At 45.5% G+C, this 23,155-nt stretch overlaps 2 protein-coding genes across 3 annotated transcripts in view; one reads left to right on the forward strand and one right to left on the reverse strand.

Moving 5' to 3' along the window:
• Positions 1-1,170: 1,170 nt before the first annotated feature.
• On the reverse strand, positions 1,171-10,120 carry LOC144111334 (leptin receptor gene-related protein). 2 transcript variants are annotated; one of them, XM_077644606.1, is made up of 4 exons: positions 10,087-10,120; positions 6,850-9,598; positions 3,980-4,178; positions 1,171-2,307 (listed from the first exon to the last, which is right to left on the reverse strand). In XM_077644606.1, exons 2-4 carry the CDS (start codon positions 7,038-7,040, stop codon positions 2,194-2,196), a joined length of 504 nt encoding a protein of 167 aa, XP_077500732.1. In that variant the 5' UTR covers positions 7,041-9,598; positions 10,087-10,120; the 3' UTR covers positions 1,171-2,193. The 2 variants fall into 2 exon arrangements, with proteins under 2 accessions (XP_077500732.1, XP_077500730.1); XM_077644604.1 differs by lacking the exon at positions 10,087-10,120 and having other exon boundaries at positions 6,850-7,002.
• A 133-nt stretch (positions 10,121-10,253) lies between these two features.
• Positions 10,254-23,155, forward strand: part of TER94 (Transitional endoplasmic reticulum ATPase TER94) — a 36,618-nt gene continuing 23,716 nt past the window's right edge. The window contains exons 1-7 of the mRNA XM_077644597.1: positions 10,254-10,406; positions 13,347-13,452; positions 16,084-16,256; positions 16,616-16,696; positions 17,099-17,291; positions 20,051-20,285; positions 21,301-21,570. Coding sequence (XP_077500723.1) covers positions 10,393-10,406; positions 13,347-13,452; positions 16,084-16,256; positions 16,616-16,696; positions 17,099-17,291; positions 20,051-20,285; positions 21,301-21,570 — 1,072 coding nt within the window. The 5' untranslated portion in view covers positions 10,254-10,392. The remainder of the gene's footprint in view (positions 10,407-13,346; positions 13,453-16,083; positions 16,257-16,615; positions 16,697-17,098; positions 17,292-20,050; positions 20,286-21,300; positions 21,571-23,155) is intronic.

Raw genomic sequence — 23,155 nt, forward strand, 5'->3', positions numbered from 1 at the left:
GCTACTCTGATATGGTATGCACAGTGCTAGTGCGGTTTGGAGCTTGCGATGGTTAATTCTTTTTGTTCCCGAAGTAGGGGGCTCGACCCATACAACGTGTATCGACCAATATGCGAGTAAGTAGCTGCCTCTGCAAAGGAATCGATTATATTGCGATGAGTAACCTTTCCATTTTCAGTGAAAAAAAAAATTGCATTACATTTGCATAGATACGGTGCTTTCTCCCGAGCACTGAACTGCAAAAATAAGCACAAAAAATCAGCTGCGGTTTTACTACTGTTGGACCTGGTTAGAGAGCGAAATCTGTGGTGTATTGGCAACTAGACACGGCTTGGTGTCTGTAATGTTGAGTGCGTTCCAGACATTGGATAGGCAGTGTGCCCACCCTGCCACCTTGGTAGGTGGCAGTTAAATTATTGGTTGATTGCGAGAGGTTGCTCACCCAATGAACTCTGTTGCCTATTGCTGCAGTGTCGCCTCTGCCACAACGTTGCGGGCACTAACACATGCAGCCCACGTATCTCACCACCGCCACATACCTCAAGGTGCGCTTAAGGCGTTCACTGACCCTGGGAGCCAGTTATGTGACCTTCCTTTTGTAAAAATCATCAGAGTCTAGAATGTTGTCAGTCTCAACGAACACAATGCCGACGGCCTATAGCTTCGGTGCAGTGTTTCTGCCTCAACGTTGTCAGTGCCAACACATGCAGCGCACATCTGTCACTACCGCCACGCCACGTAGCTTAAAGCAATTCTGAGGTGTCCACTGTCCTAGGGCGGCAGTTATGTGCCTTTCCTTTGCTTTCGAAGCTCCTGCTCTTCATCGGTTTTGGTGTAGCTCCGGAGTGGCTGAAGGTCAAAGCGACGTAGTCGGCGAAACTCGCGGAACATGGCATAGTAAAGCTTTCACTTTAAAAAGGTTTTGTTCCACAGGTTTAGCATACTGCTCCTTACCGTACTCTATCACGCCCTAATGTCAACTTTATCAAAAGGTCTTCAGTGCTCAACTCTAGTGGAAGAGAATCCAAATTTGACATTGCAGATTTCAGTTTGGTACAGGTGAAGCACTGCATGAGGTTCTTGTTGCTGTGCCACTGATTGGAGTACCCTAAACGTCTTTCAGAATTGTCCGCACTGCGCACATTTATGTTGCAACAAGGACGCTCGTGCCATAGGTTCGACACACGTTTTTTTTTATTGTTTTTGGCAATGGGTTACAGGTAATTTATTTACAGTTCTGTTGTTAGTATAGGTCAATGGTCGAAAGGGAATGCGTGCTCATTAGATAACAGAAAACACCTACTGTCACAAAATGATTATACCAACAACAGACAGAAGCACCACTCACTGTGCCAACTGCAACTTGTAACCAACAGTAATGTGGACACCTAGAACAGTTTTGTAAGTAGTTGCAATTCAAAGCGCTTTTATTGGCACAGTTGTAATACAACGAAATTTATATTTTCATAATAGCCAAGTGTGTCTCCAATAGAGTTTTTCTTTTGTAAACTGCAGACTTTGGAAATGCAAGAGGAATAAAAGGAATAGGTGTGTTCAAAATGCCCAGATTATACCAATTATCAGACAGCAACTTGAATTTTTTTATAAGTTTGTCGCCACTTTTCTTTTTATGCTGTACAAGGGAACAGAGATAAACCACATTATTCACATGCTCAGCGTATGAAAGCAAAATAGCCACCACATATCAAACACCCCAACAGGTGTACCTAACATGCAATACAAATATAACAGCATCTTGTACAAGACCTTAGCAATGCTCTAACTGGCTACACCGCTTTCTTGTTGTACAATGAAATGGATAGAAGTCGTGACATTCATGAAGCATGATGGCCACCACATTTCAAAAAAGCACGCATTTTATTATTTTTTTTTTGTGTTAACAGCCACAACATCGAGTTTTTTTTCTTTTCCAGCTCAGCTAGCCACCAAGAAACAACCTGCTTTCAGTTTTCTACACATTGCTCGTCCATCCCACTTGAGAAAATGGCTTGGCTAAGCCACGGGGCAGGGGAGGGAGCGATTTTTTGTCATTATTCACACACTATTTACAGTGTGCACTATGAGTTCGCCACAAGTGCACACATGCACGCGCGCACACACACAGCAGTTCTGCTGCGGTGATGTCGTCTAGTCTTCTTCTTTCTCGCTTCTTCACTGGTGATGACACGATGTTCACCACATGTTGTAGTCTACTTCGTCGTTGTCGAAGGCCAGGAAGAAGCCCAGGATGGTGATGAAGACCACTACGTTACCTGCAAGAACCAGGCCGCATGCGCTCCACTGGATCTGCAAAGGATGTGATGCAAAGGATGTGATGCAGCGGCGTTGTGCAGAGTTATACTGGCAACAGTAGAGCGGGCTTAAATCAAATGCAGGTACTATACTGAATTACTGTCAACATCAAATGGTAAGTACATCTCTTACAAAATGAACTGTTAAACTCTTCCCTTACTGCGCCATAGACCACCAGTCGTATATGACTGATGTTTAAACCTGCCACCAAAAATTAAAAACGGCTCCCCTAAGCAGTCAGCCCTATACTACAGCACCTCTTTCTTTTCCTTATTCTCTCACTCCCTCCTTTATTCCTTCCCTTACAGTGCCCTTCAGGTGCCCCGCGGATATGTGAGACAGGTACTGCGTCATTTCCTTTCATCGAAAACCAATTTTCCATTTTCTCCTCTAGGCAAGCTGCGCCATCTAGTTTGCTTCTATAACACCATCTCTTTGGTTTCATTTGCCAGCGCCAGGAGGTGTGTGAAAAATTAAACGTTGACCGAATGCAGTCCACCGCTTGCCGATCATGGTGTCTGATACGGCGTGCGCTCTTTGAAGGTGAAATGCTACACTGAGCACTTTTGTCGGTTTTTGTGCTGTCTTTCCTTTTTTTTTTTCAGAGCAGTAGTGAGTTAGACAACCATGTGGAAAGGTATTTAAGTTCCGATTGCAAAACTTTGTCTCAGAGGCCCGGGACATGACGCATTATCACGTGTGTCTCATTTTACCATTCGCAGTGTATTTTATATATAGTGTGCATTTTTAAATGAGAGGTTTTATTTGGTGCTTTAGGGTCTTTGCAACACACTGCAAAGATATTTTACTGAATGCACCAGCAGACTTTTATTATGTCAAGGAAGGCCACGCCTCCTTTTCACCCATGTAACCCATTCATCACCAACCCTGAACCCGACAACTCCCTCCCCGAAGTTTCTTGGAAGGGAGGCTTTTGCATGTGTTTGTCTCTTCCGTGTTTGTTTGTGTGTTTCCTGAGCATATCAGTGTTTTTAACCGTGAAAGTATCAACACCGTTTGTCTCGCCCAGAGCCGGAGCGTGAAAAGAGCGAAACGAGTTTGTGGGGCAGTGTGTGTCCGAGCATGTGGGCAAGCGATGCGTTGAGCAAACCGATGTTTCTTAGTTGTGTGTAACTAGGGCACTGTACATTCTGCATATTTTAAACTTGCATATTCTTAACTGTAACTTGTAGTCTATCTTCCTATCTATATCTATCTTAGTTAGCCAAATATGCCAAGACTTTTTTGCAAACGTCATTATAGCCACCACATCTCAAACACCCCAACAGGTGTACCTAACATGGAATACAAATATAACTAAACAGCATCTTGTACAAGACCTTAGCAATGCTCTCTGTAACTGGTTACACCGCTTTCTTGCTGTACAATGAAAAGGGTAGAAATTTTGACATTCATGAAGCAATAAGCATGAAGCATTCCCTTTCTATCAACTTGCCTTCTATTGATAGAAAAGCAAGTTCAAACTTCAAAAGCTTCCCTTTCTATCAACTTCCCTTCTTTTACGTTTTTCAGTAAAGCAACATTTAATGACAATAGCAATGTACACTAGTTGTTGGCAATAGCACAAACTTTTCAGCCACGTGACAGGGTGGACTTCATACGCCACTACGAAACAAGGTCAGTGAATGAGGAAGTGAGGACACACCACAGCGTGTGGTGCTGCTGGCGACCGTGCCAACACCAGGGGCAGGCCGAAGGCCGAGATGACCAAGCCCGTGGTGATGAAGTAGGCCAGCTCCTGGGCTGCGCTTGAGCTTGCCACGTCCTCCTTGTAGCGGCGCGCTATCAATGATGGCAGCGGCGACAGCACGTAGAAGAGCACCACGAAGAACGGGTACCAATTGCTGCACATGAAAGTGCGCCCTCTCAGCACCGCTTGCATTTACCAATTGGAAAAATTAATTCTACTGCTTATATACAGTTAAGGCCTAAAGAAAGCCAATTAGCTTGCTTTAAAATGTGGAACGTTCTTTCTGCACTTGCTAGGTAAGGAAGAAAAAAATCCTATTTCCATAATGAATATTGCCGGTTTCACTTGAAACATAGAAACCACTGCCAGGCGTACTGCAGCCTCAGAAGCAGCTGCGAGCGGGCCATTTACACAATTGTGTACACAGTGCCTGAAAATGTTATATTAGCAGAACTTTGGCAGGTAGCCTTTCCTGCTCTCTTGGCAAGGTGCACGCACTGCAAAGGACTGTTCTGAATTATCATGGGAGACGTGCAGTGCAAAGGAAACAAGGACGACACAGACACAAAGGAAACAGGACGAGCGCTGACCTTCCTTTGTGTCTATGTCCTCATATTGTTTCCTTTGCGCTGCATCTCTCCATGATGCCTCACAGACTGGCCCACACGAGGGTTCTTTCTAAACTATTATTACATGCGCACGCTTTCAAGTTGTGTTGTGAAAGTTCAATCAAAAACCAAGATTCTGAGTGCTGCCAGTAATGTTGCTGATGTCATAACACATGGCTGGAGCACACTAGGCCAGTTTTGAACTTTCCAAGGGTGACACACCGGTGTCGTTACACCATCCGAACGTAATTAAATGATGCAAAATGATTCGCTGGGTTTTTCCCATGTCGTAACATACTAGACTGGTCTTGCTAACAGTGGCAAGTGAAATTTTGAGCAAGGCCTGAGGTAAAGCAGCTGTGAAATACTGATAGAAAAGCAAGTTCAAACTTCAAAAGCTTTCCTTTCTATCAACTTTCAACACAATGGTGTTAAGGGTCCGCCATCACAGAAAAGCTGGTGTCGGCGTCGTCGTTGGCCTAGATCAAAAAGTCCCGATGGAAGCAAACAATGAAACAGAACTGAAAAGAAGATCGAGCTAACTTGGCTTTGGATAGGTATTGAGCCCAGGACCTTTGGATTGACAGAAGGGCACGCTACCCATCGACCGAAGGCTTGTTGGTTCAAGCTGAATAAAGGTGGACCTAGTGAATGCGCTGAGGTGTTTGACTTAGTGAAGTGTCTTAGCGACATGTACTGATGTGCATATGAGTAATTACAAGTATGCTAATTAGGATACAGTCGTGCCTCCTTAATGTGGACACTGTGGTTCCCCAGCAATACTGTCCACGAACTGAGTTGTCCATAACAAATAAAAAAATACCTGAAAATTTGTAATTATGTTCTGCTTCTGAGTTAGTGAAGGGCAAATTAGATACAACCTTGGCAGTTCAAAATGCACTATTCTGGTCACCATTACATTTTAAATGTGTCGCAGTTTGAAGCTCTTAGTGGCGCATCGCATGCGTGATGGCAGATCACGGTGTGAACAATGAACCACTGGTACACATCCGTACGTAATAACTGGCTGCTGTTGAAAGCGGCTTGGCGTTCTTCACATCAATTTATTAAATTGAGCAAACCGTGAAACATGAAAACAAAAAAGGGTGTCACTGGTGCATTTGCACTTTCGCACTGCATTTCACTGGTGTTTTCAAAATAGAGGAAAAGAAACACCTATTTGGGGCAGTAGGGATTTGGTTCTGATTGTTGTTCATATTAACACGACAGAAATACATGGGCACCAACGGGTCTTGTGCGTTTTCACCCTGTACATTGTCTGGACCGCGAGCTTCCATATTAACAGGGCATATATGCAGTGAAAAAGTTTAGTCCTCAGAAAAACTGTCCATAATTCGAGTCGCCCATATTACTGGAGGTCGTATTTACGGGGCACGGCTGTATATAACTCGGTAGGCAATGCGAATGGGATCCAATAACACTACTGTGTTCTATTCTTAAAGGCGAAGCTCAAAGGTGCACTAAAGATTCTGAGTTCGTCTTTTTACCAGGGGAACTCTATCTATCTACACACTCCGAGCTTTCTTAGAAACTTTGAATTATTGCCCTGTGCGGCCGATTTCTCTATTAAATTAAATTAAACGTCCTGGCTCCAGCTTTTTTTTTTTTAACTCGCCTCCAAAAGTAGGAGTCAACCAACGCGTGGAAATGCCTTTCAGCCAGTGGAGTGGTGGCTTCACTTTTGCTTTTTAGGCTTCCATGAATAAATAGTTCCAATCGTAGACAACACAGTTGCAAATTAGGCCCACGGAAATAAAAAATACGCGTGGACTCTTTAATTTGCGTACCACTCCGCCGATGGCAGAGCAGCAAGCCACCACGCGACTGGCTGAGAGGCACTCCACGTGTTGGTTTGGAGGAGCGTTAAAAAAAAAAAAAAGGCGGGAGCTGGGGTGTTTAATTCGATTTAATGTGGAAATCGGCTGCACAGGACAATAATTCGAAGTTTCTAAGAATGCATGGCGTGTGCAGATCAAGTTCCCACAGTAAAAAAAGCTCAGAATCCTCTTTAGTACGCCTTTAAGCATCCGCAAATTTTTTAGCAAGCTAATTTGCCCACAAACTTGTAAACTGCAGTCTCATGCCATAAATGTAGGTAAAAGCCTGATCTGTAACTCATTATTAATTGCATATTAATTATTAATATGCAGAATAGATCTTGCAAAGCAAATCTGTGAGTAGATGCATGTGGCTCACCTGGGCTGCGGCAGGGCACATCCCAGCACCAGCAAGGTCATGCCCACTGACCCCGAAAAGGCAAGGGCGACCAGTCTGGAAGCCACAAACAGAAATATGAACACAAACAAATATAGAAACAAGACGTATCTTACACCTGCTACTGGCATTAGACATATAACGACTCTCCATTGCATTCCTCCCATGCACATCTATTCCGCAACAACTGTTACAATGGTTTTCGTCATCACAAAAACTAATCACCATCTACTACTCTCAGTATTGTGCCATCAAGATATCAGCAAGCACTGATCCATGTTATTTATAGTACCAGTTTCTGCTGCCAGGCTCTTTCCCCCCAAGATCTGTTGGTCATTGCCCATATGAAATGATGCCATTCCATGACTGACGACCCACCGTCATCAGTCGCCTGACTCATGTGACCACTGGTCACATTAATGAGTCATACGCATTCTTCATTCTTGATCGCACATACAGTTCACACCTATACTCGTGCCACAATATACGAAGACCCCTTCAACTTTATTTTTTTTTCCATTTACGACACTAGCACGGATTCATTGCTTGGTTGTCAGGTGCTGTGTTTTGCAACATCTAGAGTCACTGGAAAAATTTTCAGAGCACCGCAAACCCTCTCTCCACGCCAACAGATCTGGAAGGTATATGGTGACCGCTGCATGACGCTTCCGGCATGACAATCTCATCTGTGGTGCCCCATGTATTCGACTTCATAGTGTCGATATTATAAATTACAAAATAATCTGCATAGTTAGCAGAGGCAGCTTAAGCAATAATGTGAACGAACACTCAGAAGCAGCTGGAAACAAAGACTTTTGTAACTCGTTCGAGCACCTTGCACATCTATGCAGGCCCTGGAGATGAGCACAGAGGCTTTGGACAGCCACAGCTTTATGCAATTCCCTGGAAATTTTCGTGCTTCCTGTTCTGGCAACATTGGGCCATGATGGCAATATTTCTTCCAAGCCCAGCGCACACGTAGGCAATACATGGCACAGGCCATGTATTGCTTGTGCCGCCTATTGCCTACGTGTGCTAAGCTCTTATCACTGTCCCAGACTTAGACGAGTGCTGGCTTGCCTCTTGATGAGCGAAGATGCACCATGCATAGTTTTCACTCCACACGCACACACTCCAACCATCACATGCCCTTGTCTGGCATATAAAAATGTCCTCTGGAAGACACACTGTGACAGCTAGCAACAAATTGACAACCCTTTACCACAAATATATATTTTTTTCCATATCTTTCCATGTGCACAAATATCGCTGGCACTTAAAAAATTGAAGCAGCAGGCCAGTGGTTAACTCAAAGGGATGTTACAGGGGTACCAGAATCCTGATTGTCCCTGTAAATTGGCTTTATCTCATGCAAACAGAATAGCTTTGTTTTTTCCTGAATTACCCCTATAATACTCCCATAATTCCTAGGAATTACTTCTACAAATCAGGAAACAAACCAATCAACAGCAAATAGAAAAGCTCTCTGCTCATAATGAGGTGAAGAAATTGTGCAGAACAGTCATCTAGACTGCACTGCATTTTACCTTACAAAAGCTTTACAGGATGCAGGCGTTTTTTGCCAGTGCACCGACTGTTTTTGTTAACCAATACAGTGACAGCAAAAAAACAAGCAATGCATGGGCTTACAAATGGCGAAACAAGCAAACAATCACCAATGCCGTTGAAATCCCATGCAGAATGTATCCTTTCTAGCTGACCTGTTGCAAAACTGGTGTCCAAGAAATCGTATAAATGCAAACATAAATGAGAGGCAAAGGTAGAGTATGAGGCACACTGAGAAAAGGTTCATTTTTTGCTTACACTAATGTCATTCCCTGAAATTTCGGTTAAAACTTAGTTCATTTTATAATGTGCAGTTTTTTCTTTTCTCAAAAAGCAGGTTCTCTTGAGATGTCTGCACCAATTTAAATCAAACTGATCAGCACAGCTTTCATAAAAGCAGTAATCTTGTGCTTCTTTTCATGTTGGGAATGCAGGCCTCTTTAACGAATGCAAAAATACTAGTCAACTGCCGCACATCAAAAACTACGTCTGGGTTAATAGGCATGTCCTTCTGCTGAACTTCGGACTAATTTCTGCACTTCACACTTCGAGTTTCTTTTATCATCCGCACCCCATCTCCGAATGTCAATTCATGGGCATTCATACATCAAAGTGTTTCCTAGTAAAAAGAAAAAGATGCTAATTTGGAAGGCACGGCAATTATTACAGGGGGCGGCTGTGTGAAAATTTATAATGCGGTCAGTTAAAATTTCATCCACTAATGTACTGGCAGCGTCTGTTATTGATAAAGCAGAGCTCACACCAGTGTAAACATTGGCACGCCTCAGCGTAAACTCGTTTGGAGTCTAACTGGCCGATACGCACTAAGAAACTGAAACGATGTTTGAATGCAAACGCTCCCGCAATTTTTAATCATTACTCGATCATTAAGTTAGCCCTATATTATTACGCTTTGATGCCTTTCGTAGGCGACAGATGTAGTGACAGCGGCACACCCAAACCAGAAACAGCCACGCGGTTGAGGATGTAATATATTATCGTCTTTCTCTGAGGGGCAGTTAAAGATTACGCGCACAATGATAACGCTCAACCCCGAAAAGAGGTCTCTCTCTGCATTCACTTCGTCACACAGCGAAGAAACCCGTCTTCACAACATATGCGCACTTAGGAGCGACGGCAGGAATAAAGAAAATGATTACTCACGCTATCGTTGACAGGTAGAGGTAGGTACCGTGCGGAAAGGGAAACGGAAAAAAGAGAGTTCTACGTTAGCAAAGCAGTCGCGAAATACGCTCACGCCGAATGAGGGGACATGGTTGGTGCGAAAATTGTACGCCCTTCAACAGACAATCTTAAAGATACAGAGCAAATACGTACAACAAAGCAGACACAAGCTTGGGGGAATTTATACACTTACGTCCGGCTTTGAGGTAAGATAAAAACTCGAGGGGTGCAAAGTTTATTGAACAACCTTATTGTCACGTCAAAACAAAAATGGTTTTATTGATCTGCTACAGAAGCACTGTCAGTGTGCGACGCAAATTTTAGCACTCAAATTTTCTCTCGCATTGCGCGGTCTCCTAACGGTATCTGTAGTTATTTATAAACGTGTTGAAACGAGAAAAACGCGTTCAATACCATCAAAACAAACGATAATGACAAAAACGAAAGCACTCAGATCACGCATCATACCTTTGATGCCCGCCATGATGGTAGCCAACTTCGATCAATGCTCCGCAGCTTGTCGTTTTGTAAATATTTGTAAAAGTTAATTTATACTCTGGCACTCCTCGTCTCTTGAACATATTTGCAGTTTTATTTCAACTATTAAAGGTAAATTTAATTACATATTAAAACATTTAAGTGCGGTCCTCTAATGTCGTGTCGTTCGGTACATTGGCGTTGCTGGCGTTGCGGTGGTCCGTAGTTCTGTGTCTCTGTGCTGGGTCCGGGGTGCGAAAGCTTTGTTCATCGTCGTCAACATCGTCGAAAGTCAACATGGCCGCGAAAAAGTGAGCATTCTCTTAAGCATTCTCAATCGTTTTAGAGCGGATAAACGTCCGTAGTCGCAGGCCAAGCAGGTTAGCGAGCGATATGCATTTGTCGTTTAAGTTAGGCTTAAATGCCGGCTTCTTTTTTTCGCTAGTCATGGTACCCATTTCGCTGGTTGATTGCATTTTTTCATTCAATATTGCCTCCGAAATTGAACGAAGAGCATTTCGGAGGTCGTAGCTGGCTGGGGAGGCTCAACGTTTTATGTTCGTGGGACTTATTTTACTCTGAATGACTATGACGACGCATCACAACCAACACGTAGTGTACGGACAGAGCCTCTGTGGTATGGAGTGCTCAATCACTGCGATCGTGTTTCGCGAAATGCCTCCACTGGTTTGTCTTTATCTTTAGGGCTTGGTTTAAAGTTATGCTTTCAAAGTGTTTCTCAAAGCTAGAGCTTGAATTTTCCATGTGTTTGAAAGTTTGTCGCTTTGAATTGCGCTAGTAACTGTTTGCGTCAGCTGTGTTGCGCGCTTTCGTCATGTTGCGGATTGCCCTAGATGATGTCATTGGCCAATCGCTGAGCTGATGTCTTAATTATTCGTGAGACGCTTTTGCCAGCGACACATAGATGCGAGCCTGGTGCGCGTCTTGCCGTTTGTCTAGGTGGCGTTATCTGACGACGGTTGTCCCGTGTCTACAAGGACAAGAATTCCGCTTCCAAAGTCAGCCTTCCCCTCGCGTACGAATCTTAGCGATACGACTGCGTCCAGCGAGTGGGCTTTGTATACCATTAACTTAATTTACACCTGTATCATCCCGATTGGCTGCCGAGTCCCCCGGGCAGTGCAGGTGTGAACAGTGCTTATTTGCAGTTTCACGGGTCGCGCCATTTGTGAAGCGCGGCCTCTAAAATTTCTGATGCAAGCAGGGAGTGTGTTATATCGTCAATTGGGGATTTCCAACGCTTACTGGCATTGGCTAACCTTGATCTGATAACGGTCTATGGCGGCATTTGGAAAAGCAAACACCAACTGCTACAGGAGCAGCACAAATAGCTATTGTATTGCTGTGTTTGTTTGCGTGACAAGATCTGGCGCTTACTTGTGACATTGCAACTGTCATTCAACTGATGAAGCTGAAACTGCATGGAAAAATAAATTCATTTATAAGTTGTGTATTGAGCAAAGGCAAGTTCCATGAGGTAATTCATGCCTAACGCCTCGCACATCATTCGAAACAGAACTACGCAACGGAAGTTTTGCTGTCTATACCCCTTTAAATGGTAACGCCAGAGGTTTTTTCAACCTAATTTGGTCACATCACGTTTCATAGAAGCCTCCTTTCTGCCACAACCAATTTTTTTTTTTTTTAGAATACTGGATAGAACGGTTTTACACATGGAAACCGAAACTTGTGTCCATGGCCAGGGACAAAGCATTGTGTGATGCTGTGGGAATGTCACAAACATTACTAGAAAAACACTCGCATGCATGTTGAATGACTGGAGTAGTGACTGAAAACGATGAGTCCCTTCAGAAAATATCTGCGATGATCTAATACAAGCTGCAGCATTTTGTTAGTGAAGCAAATAATGATGTGTGCAGTGTTTGTTTTGCCAAAAACAGTGTCGTTCGTAGCAGTCATCTGCATATAGTCCATGGAGACTGCAAATTTGAAAACCAGCTTGCATTGTTATTTTTGTTGGAAGAAACTTTTTGTGGCTTAATTTTCTTTCTCCTCCAACTTGTCACCACCACTTGCGTGGTTCAAATCAGCCTTTTAACTCTCGGCTACTAGGCTAACAGTTGCGCTGCCAATTGGCAGCTTCATTGTTTGCAAAAAATGGTCGGATACATTGGCATATTGGTAGTCTTCAAAACCAGTCCTGTGCCACAAACTATGGTTAAAAAAATACCTATGCGTCTTGGTTAATGTCACGCTCATTCTTGCTTTCTTAAAGGGGCTTTGAAATGGGTTCTAATAAAGTTGTGATATGCTTGTGATGTTAAAGGACACTGCTTCATGAATATCTTCCAGCGAGAATTTTTTGATGCGCTTTGCAGAAGCTGTTATCTGTAGTCAGAATTTGAATTTCAGCGTCTCTGGGTCTTTCCCTCTCCTCTTGTCAATTATTGCATGCTGAAAGGTGGGCGCTCCTTCACCGGCCTTATGCCGTGGGCGGAGCTTCCTGACCCACCGGAGCTACACCGTTTATTGGCCGTGGTAATGGCAGTTGCCAGATGTTTGAACGAATCTAACCGATAGCCATCCCTGAACTGGTATACACAGGAGTGGTGCGATGGAGAAGGGTGTGAGCATGAAAAAGCCACCAGATAGGGCTCACCAAATTTCATGCGTGATTTTGGGTTCTCTGCTGCATGTAGCATTCTGTGTATTATTTGGCCCAGGTGTTCATGATAACACTATACAGTGATTGAGCAAATTGATGTGATCTCTGCGGAAGGTGTTTCAGAGCCCCTTTAAAACAACTCGAACAAGACAAGGATGCAGAAAGAGACATACAGATGTATGTTGTTCTGTTTTAAGAAAGATCTGTCAACTCGCCCAAGCATTGGCTCATAATTGCCTTAGGGGCAGACAGTCATCGCCGTGTTTGGAATACTGAAGATTTGCAGGTGCGAGCTACTTCTGGAAAGTTAGTCCCATGTTTAATTTACATCGTAAAATTTTTCTGTTATGGTTCTCAACACAACAGCGAGTTGTGTTTTTATGGGGGGGTGGGCAAGGAGCTTTGATTGCAGCATAGAAAGTATAGTAGATTAAAGCTGGTACACTCTGCCTTTAAAATTTTTGGAAGCCGAAGTGTGTTTTAGTGGGGTTTCAGTTGACCTCTCTTAATTCTTCGGCAGGGAAGGGTTCCTTATTTGTGTGATCTACTGTGGGAAATGCCGAGAACTGATTTCATTTTGGGATGTTTGCTTTTTTGCTTTCAGTCCAGACGACCTGGCCACAGCCATCCTGAAGACAAAGCAGAAGCCGAACCGTCTGCTCGTCGAAGAGGCCATCAACGATGACAACTCGGTGGTCTCCTTGTCGCAGGTCAGTCTCTTGCGTGGAGGTTTGCCCAGTTGGCCTTCTGTCACTGTACTCTGCTTCGCTCTTGGGTGTAGTGCTGCGGGTGCTAGCAACAAAAAAAAAGAAAGCACATCGCTCATACCTCATTGCCCCAGTGAGGATTGCTTAGAAGCAGAGAGGTATAAGACATTGAAAATTGCGATTCTTGCACATTTTCATCAGAGAGCACTTTGCAAGGCAGCCGGGCATTCTGTTATAGCTTGAAATGAAGGCCAGTTACTTTCATGGTGCAAGCGTAGTCAATACAGATGGGCATGCTAGATTTAGCAGCCTTGCTTACTGACATGAAGTTGGGTATTAAAGCAGTTTTCAGTAAGCAACATGCTTTGCAGACGGGCCAGTTCTTCCATAGGTCACCAGCACTTGGGTTACCAATTGGCGAGGCACTGCCATCATCTTCCTTAGTTACGAGACTGAGGGGAGAACTTTTCAGAGATTGCGCATGGGATGCATTCACCAGGAGCATTGACAAAAGCGTCGTCAATCATTTTGTTCACTCTGTTCATATCCAAAAAAAATGGGCTGCCTGTTCTTCTCTTATTCTTCGTGTCAGCACCACATTAATAGTGCAAACTCATGGCCGTAATGCTGTGTGGCTGATAGATGTTCTCGGACAAAATCGGTATAAAGGTGGACAGCTTAAGGTGAACTGATTTATATAAAATGCAGTGCCAAAGTTTCCATTTGCAAGAAGGCTGAATTAAATGCATTAGCATAGCTGGCTCTTCGGTTTTTCTGTCGTTCAGTACCATTTATTGGGGAGTAAGTGATCTCCACATCAGGAAGAAAAAACTGTCTTGTTTCGCTGGCATAAAAGTGATCACAACCATTTTGCTTCTGGTTGGCATGGAGCTGCTGCTTTTGTCATAGGTGTGGATTGGGTGCCTCATCCAGTGACACCATCTTTATTTCAGGTGAAGGCAGGGGTTGTGGTGGTTTATGGTAAGGCCATTCGTGCTGTTAGTGTGATTTTATTGCAGACAGCAACAATTTGGGTCTTGAGGGTCAAGGTTCCATTCAATACTGCTTCCTGGTGTTAAAGCCTTATTTCAAGTAGAAATTTGAGGAGTTCATGTTTATGCTACAGACACGCAGCGTGGGAGGTCAAAAGTGGCGTTTCCTTGTATAGACTAATGGACATCTCCACCCTGGATGGGTAGCTGGCATAGAGGCACCTTAGATATGCTTGGTCTCCTATGCAGTCTCAGTCAGCCATGTGCAAATCGTGGCAGCACTACTCAGGTGGAAAATTGAGCCATGCATCCAGTGTTTAGTGCAGAAAACATTGCCTAGCCACAACTACAGTTAAACGTCGATGTAACGAAGTGTTCTAGTTTTCATAACTTCACTGTCCATAGAGCACCATGTAATTTTAGCAAATTAGGTTTTGCTGCACTTTCATTGTAACGAAATTTTCTTGTTCGCTCGAAAGGAACCCAATGAAAAAGTGTATCGCGGGTACAAGTGGTTGAGCAGAGCCTGTGTCGAACTCTCACCGGAGGGCGCAGGTATTATGAGAGTTTTACATACAGAGCGCATAAGCACACGCAACTGCGACGACAATCATTGTGGTGGGCGCATCATTTGGGGTAGTACGAGCGAGGCTGGCACAGGTGCTTGCGCAGCCTTGACAGCCTGCCAGGTCATCCTGTGGCTCGCTATCTCGCCCAATATCAGCACCAAATGCGACGTGCTGCCTGTGGTCAAAGGCTGTACGCTATGTTTATTGTGTTTGTTTACAAATGCCCAAACCTTGGTGAAAGTCTTGGGTGGGTCAGTATCGTTGGCACAGCCGTCAGCTGAGAAGCCCATTGCACGCTTTACACCTGACAACCGCTTTAGGTTTCACTCAGACGGTGTGCATATGTGCAAAAAGACATACTCGCACTTACAGCAGAAGGCACGAGGAGCGAGGTGGGCCTGATTTTATTTCATTAGTTGGTTGACTGGAGGACACACACTCTTCTTGCTTTTGCCGATATAAAGTAGACTTGGGGGGGGGGGGGGGGGGGGCAGATTTCATGGCTGGCCACGGGTAGCCGTGGGTGACCACAAGGCCATGGTATTGGCAGTGGTGGAACGCGTTGCCGCGTCGGCGGTGCGCTCCGGGCACTTGCAAGAGGATGATGATAACAAAACTAAAACTTGTGAAGAGTCGTCCCCTTCTTGGCATGCTACGGTGGTTGGCGCGATAGATGTGCCGATGCTGTTCGTAGCTCGCTGCATAAGCAAGACACATGTAAATGTAACGCTGTTGCTGCTGGCGAAGAAAGGGCAGAAATAAGGGACCATTTTACTTGCAGTTGAAGGTTTTTCCCTTGAGTTATCAGCAACATGCGTTTGGCGGATTCTTGGCATGCTAGGAGACGAATTTCGATGTAGCGAAATTTCAGTATCACGAAACCGAAGTTAAATCGAGGTTAAACTGTAAACACTGTAGTGAAGCTACTAGAGCAAGCATCATTTTGACGCAGTATGCAGTGAGTCCACCTTCACCCTGGAAGGCGATTTGGAAAGCATGGCTCTGGCACGCTGTGTTATTTCTGGAAGTGCCTACTGTGGACCTTTTCTCACATCTGCCCTTTTCCTGTGCAGGCCAAGATGGATGAGCTGATGCTTTTCCGTGGGGACACAGTGCTACTTAAGGGCAAGAAGCGGCGCGAGACAGTGTGCATCGTGCTCTCAGACGAGACCTGCCCGTCGGAGAAGATCCGCATGAACCGCTGCATCCGCAACAACCTGCGTGTGCGACTTGGAGATGTGGTCAGGTGAGTCTGGTTGATGAGCTGTGTCGGGGAGGGGGGTTTGGAGCATGCAATCTTGAAGGGTTTCTTTTTCTTGTTGCTTTCACGAGTGCCTATTATAATCCGGTAGTTGTACTGCGAAACATGTTGAGTGCAAAGGCATTACTAGTAACTTCTTTTAAATTTTAATGTGTGCAGCCAGAGAGCCTTTTGAATAAAGTTATTTTTTAGGCATATAATGTTAGAAGGTGCCAGCACATAGATTGTTTTGGGTGTAAGAGTAACTCTTCTCGTGGAACTCTATGAGGACACAGCATTTGCCAGACGTGTCATGAAAGTTGTGCTGAGCATGTCTCGTGAAGATTCTGTCCTCCTCCTTCCAGCATCCAGCCCTGTCCAGATGTCAAGTATGGCAAGCGGATCCATGTGCTGCCCATTGATGACACAGTTGAAGGTCTCTCAGGGTGAGCTCATAGTAACTTGAGGTGTAGTAGACGACAAATGGGTGTTGCATTAAACCTTACACGTGCAATATTTCTGCAGTTGGTTAGCCCTAACTCACTCTCCTAGGGCATAGATTCTCTTGTGGACCAAACAAGGGTGTAATTGCCCAGAACTGAATGCCACTACTACATGCTAAGAGAAGGCAGGAGTAGCAGGGGGCGATAGAAAGTTGGGTGGGCGGGTGAGATGAAAATTGCGGGGATAAGGTGGCTGCAGCTGTCACAGGACAGGGTTAATTGGAGAGTTATGGGAGAGACCTTTGTCCTGCAGTGGGAGTAGTCAAGCTGGTGGACACATGATCACTTCGGAGTCGACTGTGTTGCATGTAAGTTTGGGGACTGCGATTGGTGGTGTCTTTGCAGGAGCCTGTTTGAGGTTTACCTGAAGCCTTACTTCCTGGAAGCCTACCGGCCCATCCACAAGGGGGACCTTTTCCTTGTCCGTGGCGGCATGCGTGCCGTCGAGTTCAAAGTTGTCGAAACCGACCCGTCGCCCTACTGCATTGTCGCACCAGACACTGTTATACACTGCGACGGTGAACCCATCAAACGCGAGGTGCGTATTTCAAATTTCAAATTTTAAGGCATTTCACTGTTAGCTTTAAGAATGCATTTCCTCTGAGGCAGTTTGTTGCTGTGAGTGCAGATAGCTTCACCTGCCGTGTGCTCCTTGTTCTGGTATAGGTGAGAATTAAAACCTGCGCAGAAGGAATGTGTTGTATTTATATAGCCGGTGCATGTGTTGTCTGTTAACGGTGCTTTTGTGAGCACTTTTGTCATTCAAATATTAGTAGCAGCCTTGGGTTAAGGGTACACAGCATTTTCAAGCCGAAAATTTACGAAAAAAATTCAGTTTTTCAATTTTGTCATATTTGGATTCGCGAGGTTGTTTTCCGCCTGTAAGTGAAGTTTGGAGCCCTGGACTTTCGTAGTTTTTGAGAAATTGTCTGATAAATGTGCTGCCACGGCATAGGAACTCGCAACGATGCATCAGAATACGCCCCTTTTTCTATGCCACTGCAATTCAAAACCATCTGCTTTAATGCGCTCTGTTTAGTCTCACTTGATAGTGCAGCTTGCCGGCTTTCTTTCGCGGCAACGTGGCAGCCGTGGAGCCTGTTCAAAGCAGAGAAAAGCACCAAAAACAAAAACGCAGGCGCGGCCCCGCGATTGGCTGTCTTGTGTCATGTGGCGAAATTGGCACTGGCTGGTTTGAATTTTCCACCACTTGCAGTCGTGTGCCGCCATTTTGAAAATTTATCACCGTCAGCAATCGCTAAGTTGAAGTGGGGAGCCTGCTGCATCAATGAATGTGCGGAAATAGGCAGCAGAGCTAAGGAAAACTATGTGCTGCGGTTGGCGCCGATAACAATGGGCGATAGCGCCGTGTCGCATTGCACCGTGAACCGCTGCATTGGCGTGCAGTTGGACGAAGGTGGTAATTTTCAGCGTCGGACAGATTTTCGCAACTTTCATGAGCGGCGCCTACCGTGAGTGATTCGAGAGAAAAAGCTGCACTGAAGGGAGCGTCTGTAGTTGATGGAAGGGCCGCTTTTCCAATCGCGTCGGCACCGCCACTCAGAAAGGCAGTGGTGCCGGGGAGCGTCGGTAGCCGACAGAAGAGCCAACGCTGCTCATGCATAGTTTCTCTCTGGCCCTGATACATTTGACTGCTGCTGGCTGCGTCTCGCAAGTTTTTAATGTAGTGCTTCGTCAGTCATTTGTGCTCCGGGTCCGGTAAGCGACCGGCGCTCGTTCATGGCTACATTCAAGATGGCTGTCATTCTTTACGCCGAAGAAACTAACAACTGCATGCTGGGGCGCAAGTTCAATGTTCGCTACGGGTGATACAGGCGTGACAGCTGCAGCGAGGCAAAATTTTCAGCTCTTTCATGCGATGTTGAAATGTGGCTATTTGAGGAGTGCGGGATTTTGCTGCACAACGACGTTATAATGATGTGCTGTGGGGCCGCAGCAGCGATAACGATGGCAGCGCTAGTAAGGATGATGGCGCAAATGTGGACGAGTAGTCCAGTGACTGCTATATTTTCGTCTTGGATTGCGTCTACGGGCACGCCTGCCCGGCAGGTGACAGTGGCTGGCGATAAGCGGCAGCCACAGGATAATGCTATCGCGTGTTTTGCTAAAGGCAGAGCTTAAATGACCTTTTCTTGTTTTTTTTCTAAAATGTGATATGGGGGTTGACTTAAATTCGAGTAGACTTAGTTGTGTGAATACGATACATAGCTACAAAATGTAATCTGTCAGCATTCCTTCAAGCGATGAATATAGTGCCACATGTGATATCGAGGCTTATTTAATTTTAGTTCAGCAAAAATACGTAGTTGCCATCTAAGAAAATTGTTAGGAATTTCCCAGCTTTATTATCACTACCGTTTCATAACACAGCACCTCCGTCAATTACAAGTCCGATGCCAGAGCCTCAACACACAATAAATCTGTGCTTTCACCCTAAAGGGGTCAAATGGTTCATGTCACCTGATGAACAAATGAGAAAGAGTTCTCATTGGGTAAACGCCTGTTGATAGAGGCGGCATACTATTGTCAGCTCCTCGTCTAGCAAGGCTTGGCGATGCTTGGCTGCAGTGAACACGATTGTCCCTGTGAGATATAACATCAGCTATAGCTCCACTGTCATGCAGTTCAATTCCCTTGCATTCCCTTTGTTTTCGCCGCAAAATTAGTTGTATGGGATGCCTACAGGCAGCTAATGACGCATGCGTAACCTTGCCAAGCTTGTAGTGACAGCGGGAAGCCCGCCTACAGTTCCAATGGCTGCCTTAGGAGGCTTTCAGGGGCGCTCCTATAGGCGCATGGCGTATACCAGTTCAGAGGTGGCTATTGGTTAGATTCTTTCAGACTTCTGGCAGCTACCATGGCCGTGGCCAGTAAGCTGCATAGCTCCTGCAGGTCAGGAAGCCGTTGGCAGTGGGGCTGGCAGAGGAGCGAGCCGATTTTTCAGCGTGCAAAAAGGGACGGGAGGAAAGGGAAAGGTGTGAAGACGCCACAACTTAATTTGAGCCTCCCGCTCTTGCGGGATTGTAGCTCTTTATTTGCAAGTATTGTGCAATCTATTTTTACATTGTTAACTTCTTCACATGGTACTGGGCCACCTGTACAGGCACTCTTTTGTTGAGTAGGCTGTGAACACCCTGCAGTGACTTCGGTCGCCACTACTGCTTGTGTTGAAGGAATAAAATGTGGACAGTGTGGTTTCTTAGGCAAACGTGGGCCACCGTTTTGTGCTGGAGGAAGCGTGAGCTGCTTCATCATGTCTGCCCGTGTCTGTTGCAGGAGGAGGAGGAATCCTTGAATGAGGTTGGCTATGACGACATTGGTGGCTGCCGCAAGCAGCTGGCTCAGATCAAAGAGATGGTCGAGCTGCCCCTGCGCCATCCGAGCCTGTTCAGGGCGATTGGTGTCAAGCCACCTCGCGGAATCCTGCTGTATGGGCCGCCCGGCACAGGAAAGACTCTAATTGCCCGCGCTGTTGCCAACGAGACAGGGGCTTTCTTCTTCCTCATTAACGGTACGCTTGTGGTTTTTTTGTTGACCGCTGCCATGTTTCGGTGTTCTGTCATGCGCAAAGTCGGGGTTTCGGCATTTTGATGTTCTTAATTTAAGTATTTTGGTAGGGACAAAGCAGGATGGTGATGTTCTTGGGCATGTTAAGGGGGACACTGGTCTTAGGAAGCAAAAATGACCCATAAGTTTCTGAAAGTGACATTTTTGAAGTCTACAGCAATTATTCTTCATTTTGACCATTTTTGTTCTTCTTACCCAGTATATTGGCAATGACCAGGTACCCCACCTACCCGCCCATTACCGCTTTTGCATTGATGAAAATGAAGAAAAACTGTGAACCACGACTTGGGGAGAATAAAATTCTAGAGAAGTAAAGATAGACTAGCTCCCAAACTGGCAGAAGCCTTTTTTATCAAAGAGGTGGCATGTACGTCAGCACCACTTCTATCTCCCTACAAGAAAGTGAGCATAGATTGCTAAAAAATACGAGATAATGAGTAGTTTTTGTCTGAGTGTGTGTGTGTGTGTTTGTTTTTTGTTACCATGTAAGAAATGCGCATGTGTTCGCCTTCTTCGGGCTATATATATGCAACATGTGGCTTTCAATAAACATAGTTGGAGTCAGCGCCCGTCCTGTCCGTTTTTCTGTGTAGTTTGTGTAAAATTTAGTGCTGTTTTTACTTTTGTTACACAATGTTCCACCAACTAACCCAGCAAGAGGTACTGTTACTCAAGCTGTGTAGTTGTCGCCGTTATTATATTCGGAGACTGATGCTGGACATCAGTTGATTTGACTGGTGAATTTTTTTATCTCAATAAAATGTCAAACCTGGTGGACTGTTGAACTGTCTTCTGACATCATAGCAGCTATTTGTTGCTATTTGGGCTGCTTGTTGTTCAGAACCAAAGTGTCAAAGGAAAGGTGATGTTAAATGCAGTGTTGCTTATTGAGATGGGATCCAGGTTGAGAGGACTTCGCTGAATAGCTTTCATTCAGCACCCTATGTATGTTCTCTCAGGACCCGAGATCATGAGCAAGCTTGCTGGTGAGTCTGAGAGCAACCTGCGGAAGGCATTCGAGGAGGCGGAGAAGAACGCGCCCTCCATCATCTTCATTGACGAACTGGACGCCATTGCACCCAAGAGGGAGAAGACTCATGGCGAGGTGGAGCGCCGCATCGTTTCCCAGCTGCTGACCCTCATGGATGGGCTGAAGCAGCGTGCCCATGTCATCGTGATGGCTGCAACGAACCGACCCAACAGCATCGACGCAGCCCTGCGCCGCTTCGGTGAGGGAGCATTTTACCTGCACAGTTCCTTGTGCTCGTTTTTTTTTTGTGGATGGTGCTGATCAGAGGGAAGTGTAACTTTATGTTCTCGCGTAAGCCAAATATTCCCAGCCAGAAAAATGCAGGTAGGAGTGTGAGAGTCTTCTGAAAACTGATAAAAAACTAGATAGTGATCCCAAGGTCTCTCCACAACTACTTACGAATTTTCGTTGAGAAACACTGCCTAATTTGTGCGCTGTAGCGTTCCAAGGACGTGAATCCGTGCACGTCGATTTTTGGAAACCATGCGTTTCGGTATCTGCAACGCCTAATCTACGTTGTGTCAAAATGGTTTTGCTGAAAATGCACTAAAATTGCCGGAAAGAATTTAATTTGTCAGTGCGCAGGGCGAGAAAAGTTTTAAATCACGCAAAATCACTGCAGTTTGTGGAGCCATATCTCATCTTGCTGCAGTAACCCGTTACGGACAACGGTGTTACCGGTAACGCGTTACTTTTTTCGGTAACTTAGTAACATACTCGTTACCATTTCGAAACTGTAACAGGTAACATACGTACGTTAACATTTTTGGTAACGTGAGGTGTCACATTACTAGTTACAGTAGCCGACGGGTAATTCGGACTTGTAGGATATCTCGGACCTCGATGAGGCACCGTTAGTCGCCCCATAGAAGCGCATACATATCCGCGACGGATATTTCGGACTTCCAATATCCGAAAGTTCGATTTTTTGGACTAATTTCAGTCGCCTGCGGGCCAAAATCGGTCATCTTATCGGCTTTTTCGCCGGCACAAAAGGCGCCATCTTGGGTTGAGGTGGATTTATGCTGCAGTTGGCTTGGCTTGACACACATTCGGTACCTCATTGTTGCCAGTAGAGGTCTCTGCAATCTCTTCGAGGTGGCAGTTGGATTGTCACCGCCGCCTACTTTCTTTTGTCGCCGACGTTGTCGCGGCAGTTATCGCTTGTCCCATACGTTGAAAATTGGTTGTTGGGGGGGAAGGAAATTGTGTCGGAGCTATCTCACATCTCAGCGGGAAGGAAGAAAGAGGTGCCGTAATGGAGGGCTCCGGAATAGTTTCGACCACGTGGGGATCTTTAACGTGCACTGACATCGCACAGCACGCGGGCGCCTCTGCGTTTCGCCTCCATCGAAACGCGGCCACCGCTGTTGGGTTCCAACCCGGGTTTTCCAGATCAGTAGCCGAGCGCCCTAACCACTGAGCCACCGCGGCGGGTCTCATACGTTCGCCATTCGCCGTTTCGTCACTTGGGTTTCTCTGACCGCGTTGACCGAGTGGCGCTCAGTCTTCACGAAGTTACATCTGTTCGCCGTTTTGTGATTGCGTCCGGCGGTTCCGCTGCTTTGAAAGAAAAGTGCCTTATCTTTGCGTGTGTTTAACGAGCGGTGTGGTGCACACTCGGGTTGTGGACAACATGGCCCCGCCGGGTCCTCCAAAGAAGCGTGGGAAGTATTCCAACTAAATCCGGTGACCTTGCTGTCTAGCGTGTACAGTGAAAGCACAACCTTGGCGCAAATCGTCGCCAGCAAGAGAAATTTTCCGCAAGGTAAAATCAGTGACAT

This window comes from Amblyomma americanum, chromosome 11 (genome assembly GCF_052857255.1).
Source record: "Amblyomma americanum isolate KBUSLIRL-KWMA chromosome 11, ASM5285725v1, whole genome shotgun sequence".
Lineage (NCBI taxonomy): Eukaryota > Metazoa > Arthropoda > Arachnida > Ixodida > Ixodidae > Amblyomma > Amblyomma americanum.

Coding starts and splice junctions, on each gene's coding strand:
- LOC144111334 (XM_077644606.1), bottom strand. CDS start 7,040: ATGTGCATGGGAGGAATGCAATGGAGAGTCGTTATATGTCTAATGCCA. Junction 4,179..6,849: donor TGTGCCCTGCCGCAGCCCAG/GTGAGCCACATG, acceptor TTTCATGTGCAG/CAATTGGTACCCGTTCTTCG. Junction 2,308..3,979: donor CAGCAGCACCACACGCTGTG/GTGTGTCCTCAC, acceptor CATCCTTTGCAG/ATCCAGTGGAGCGCATGCGG.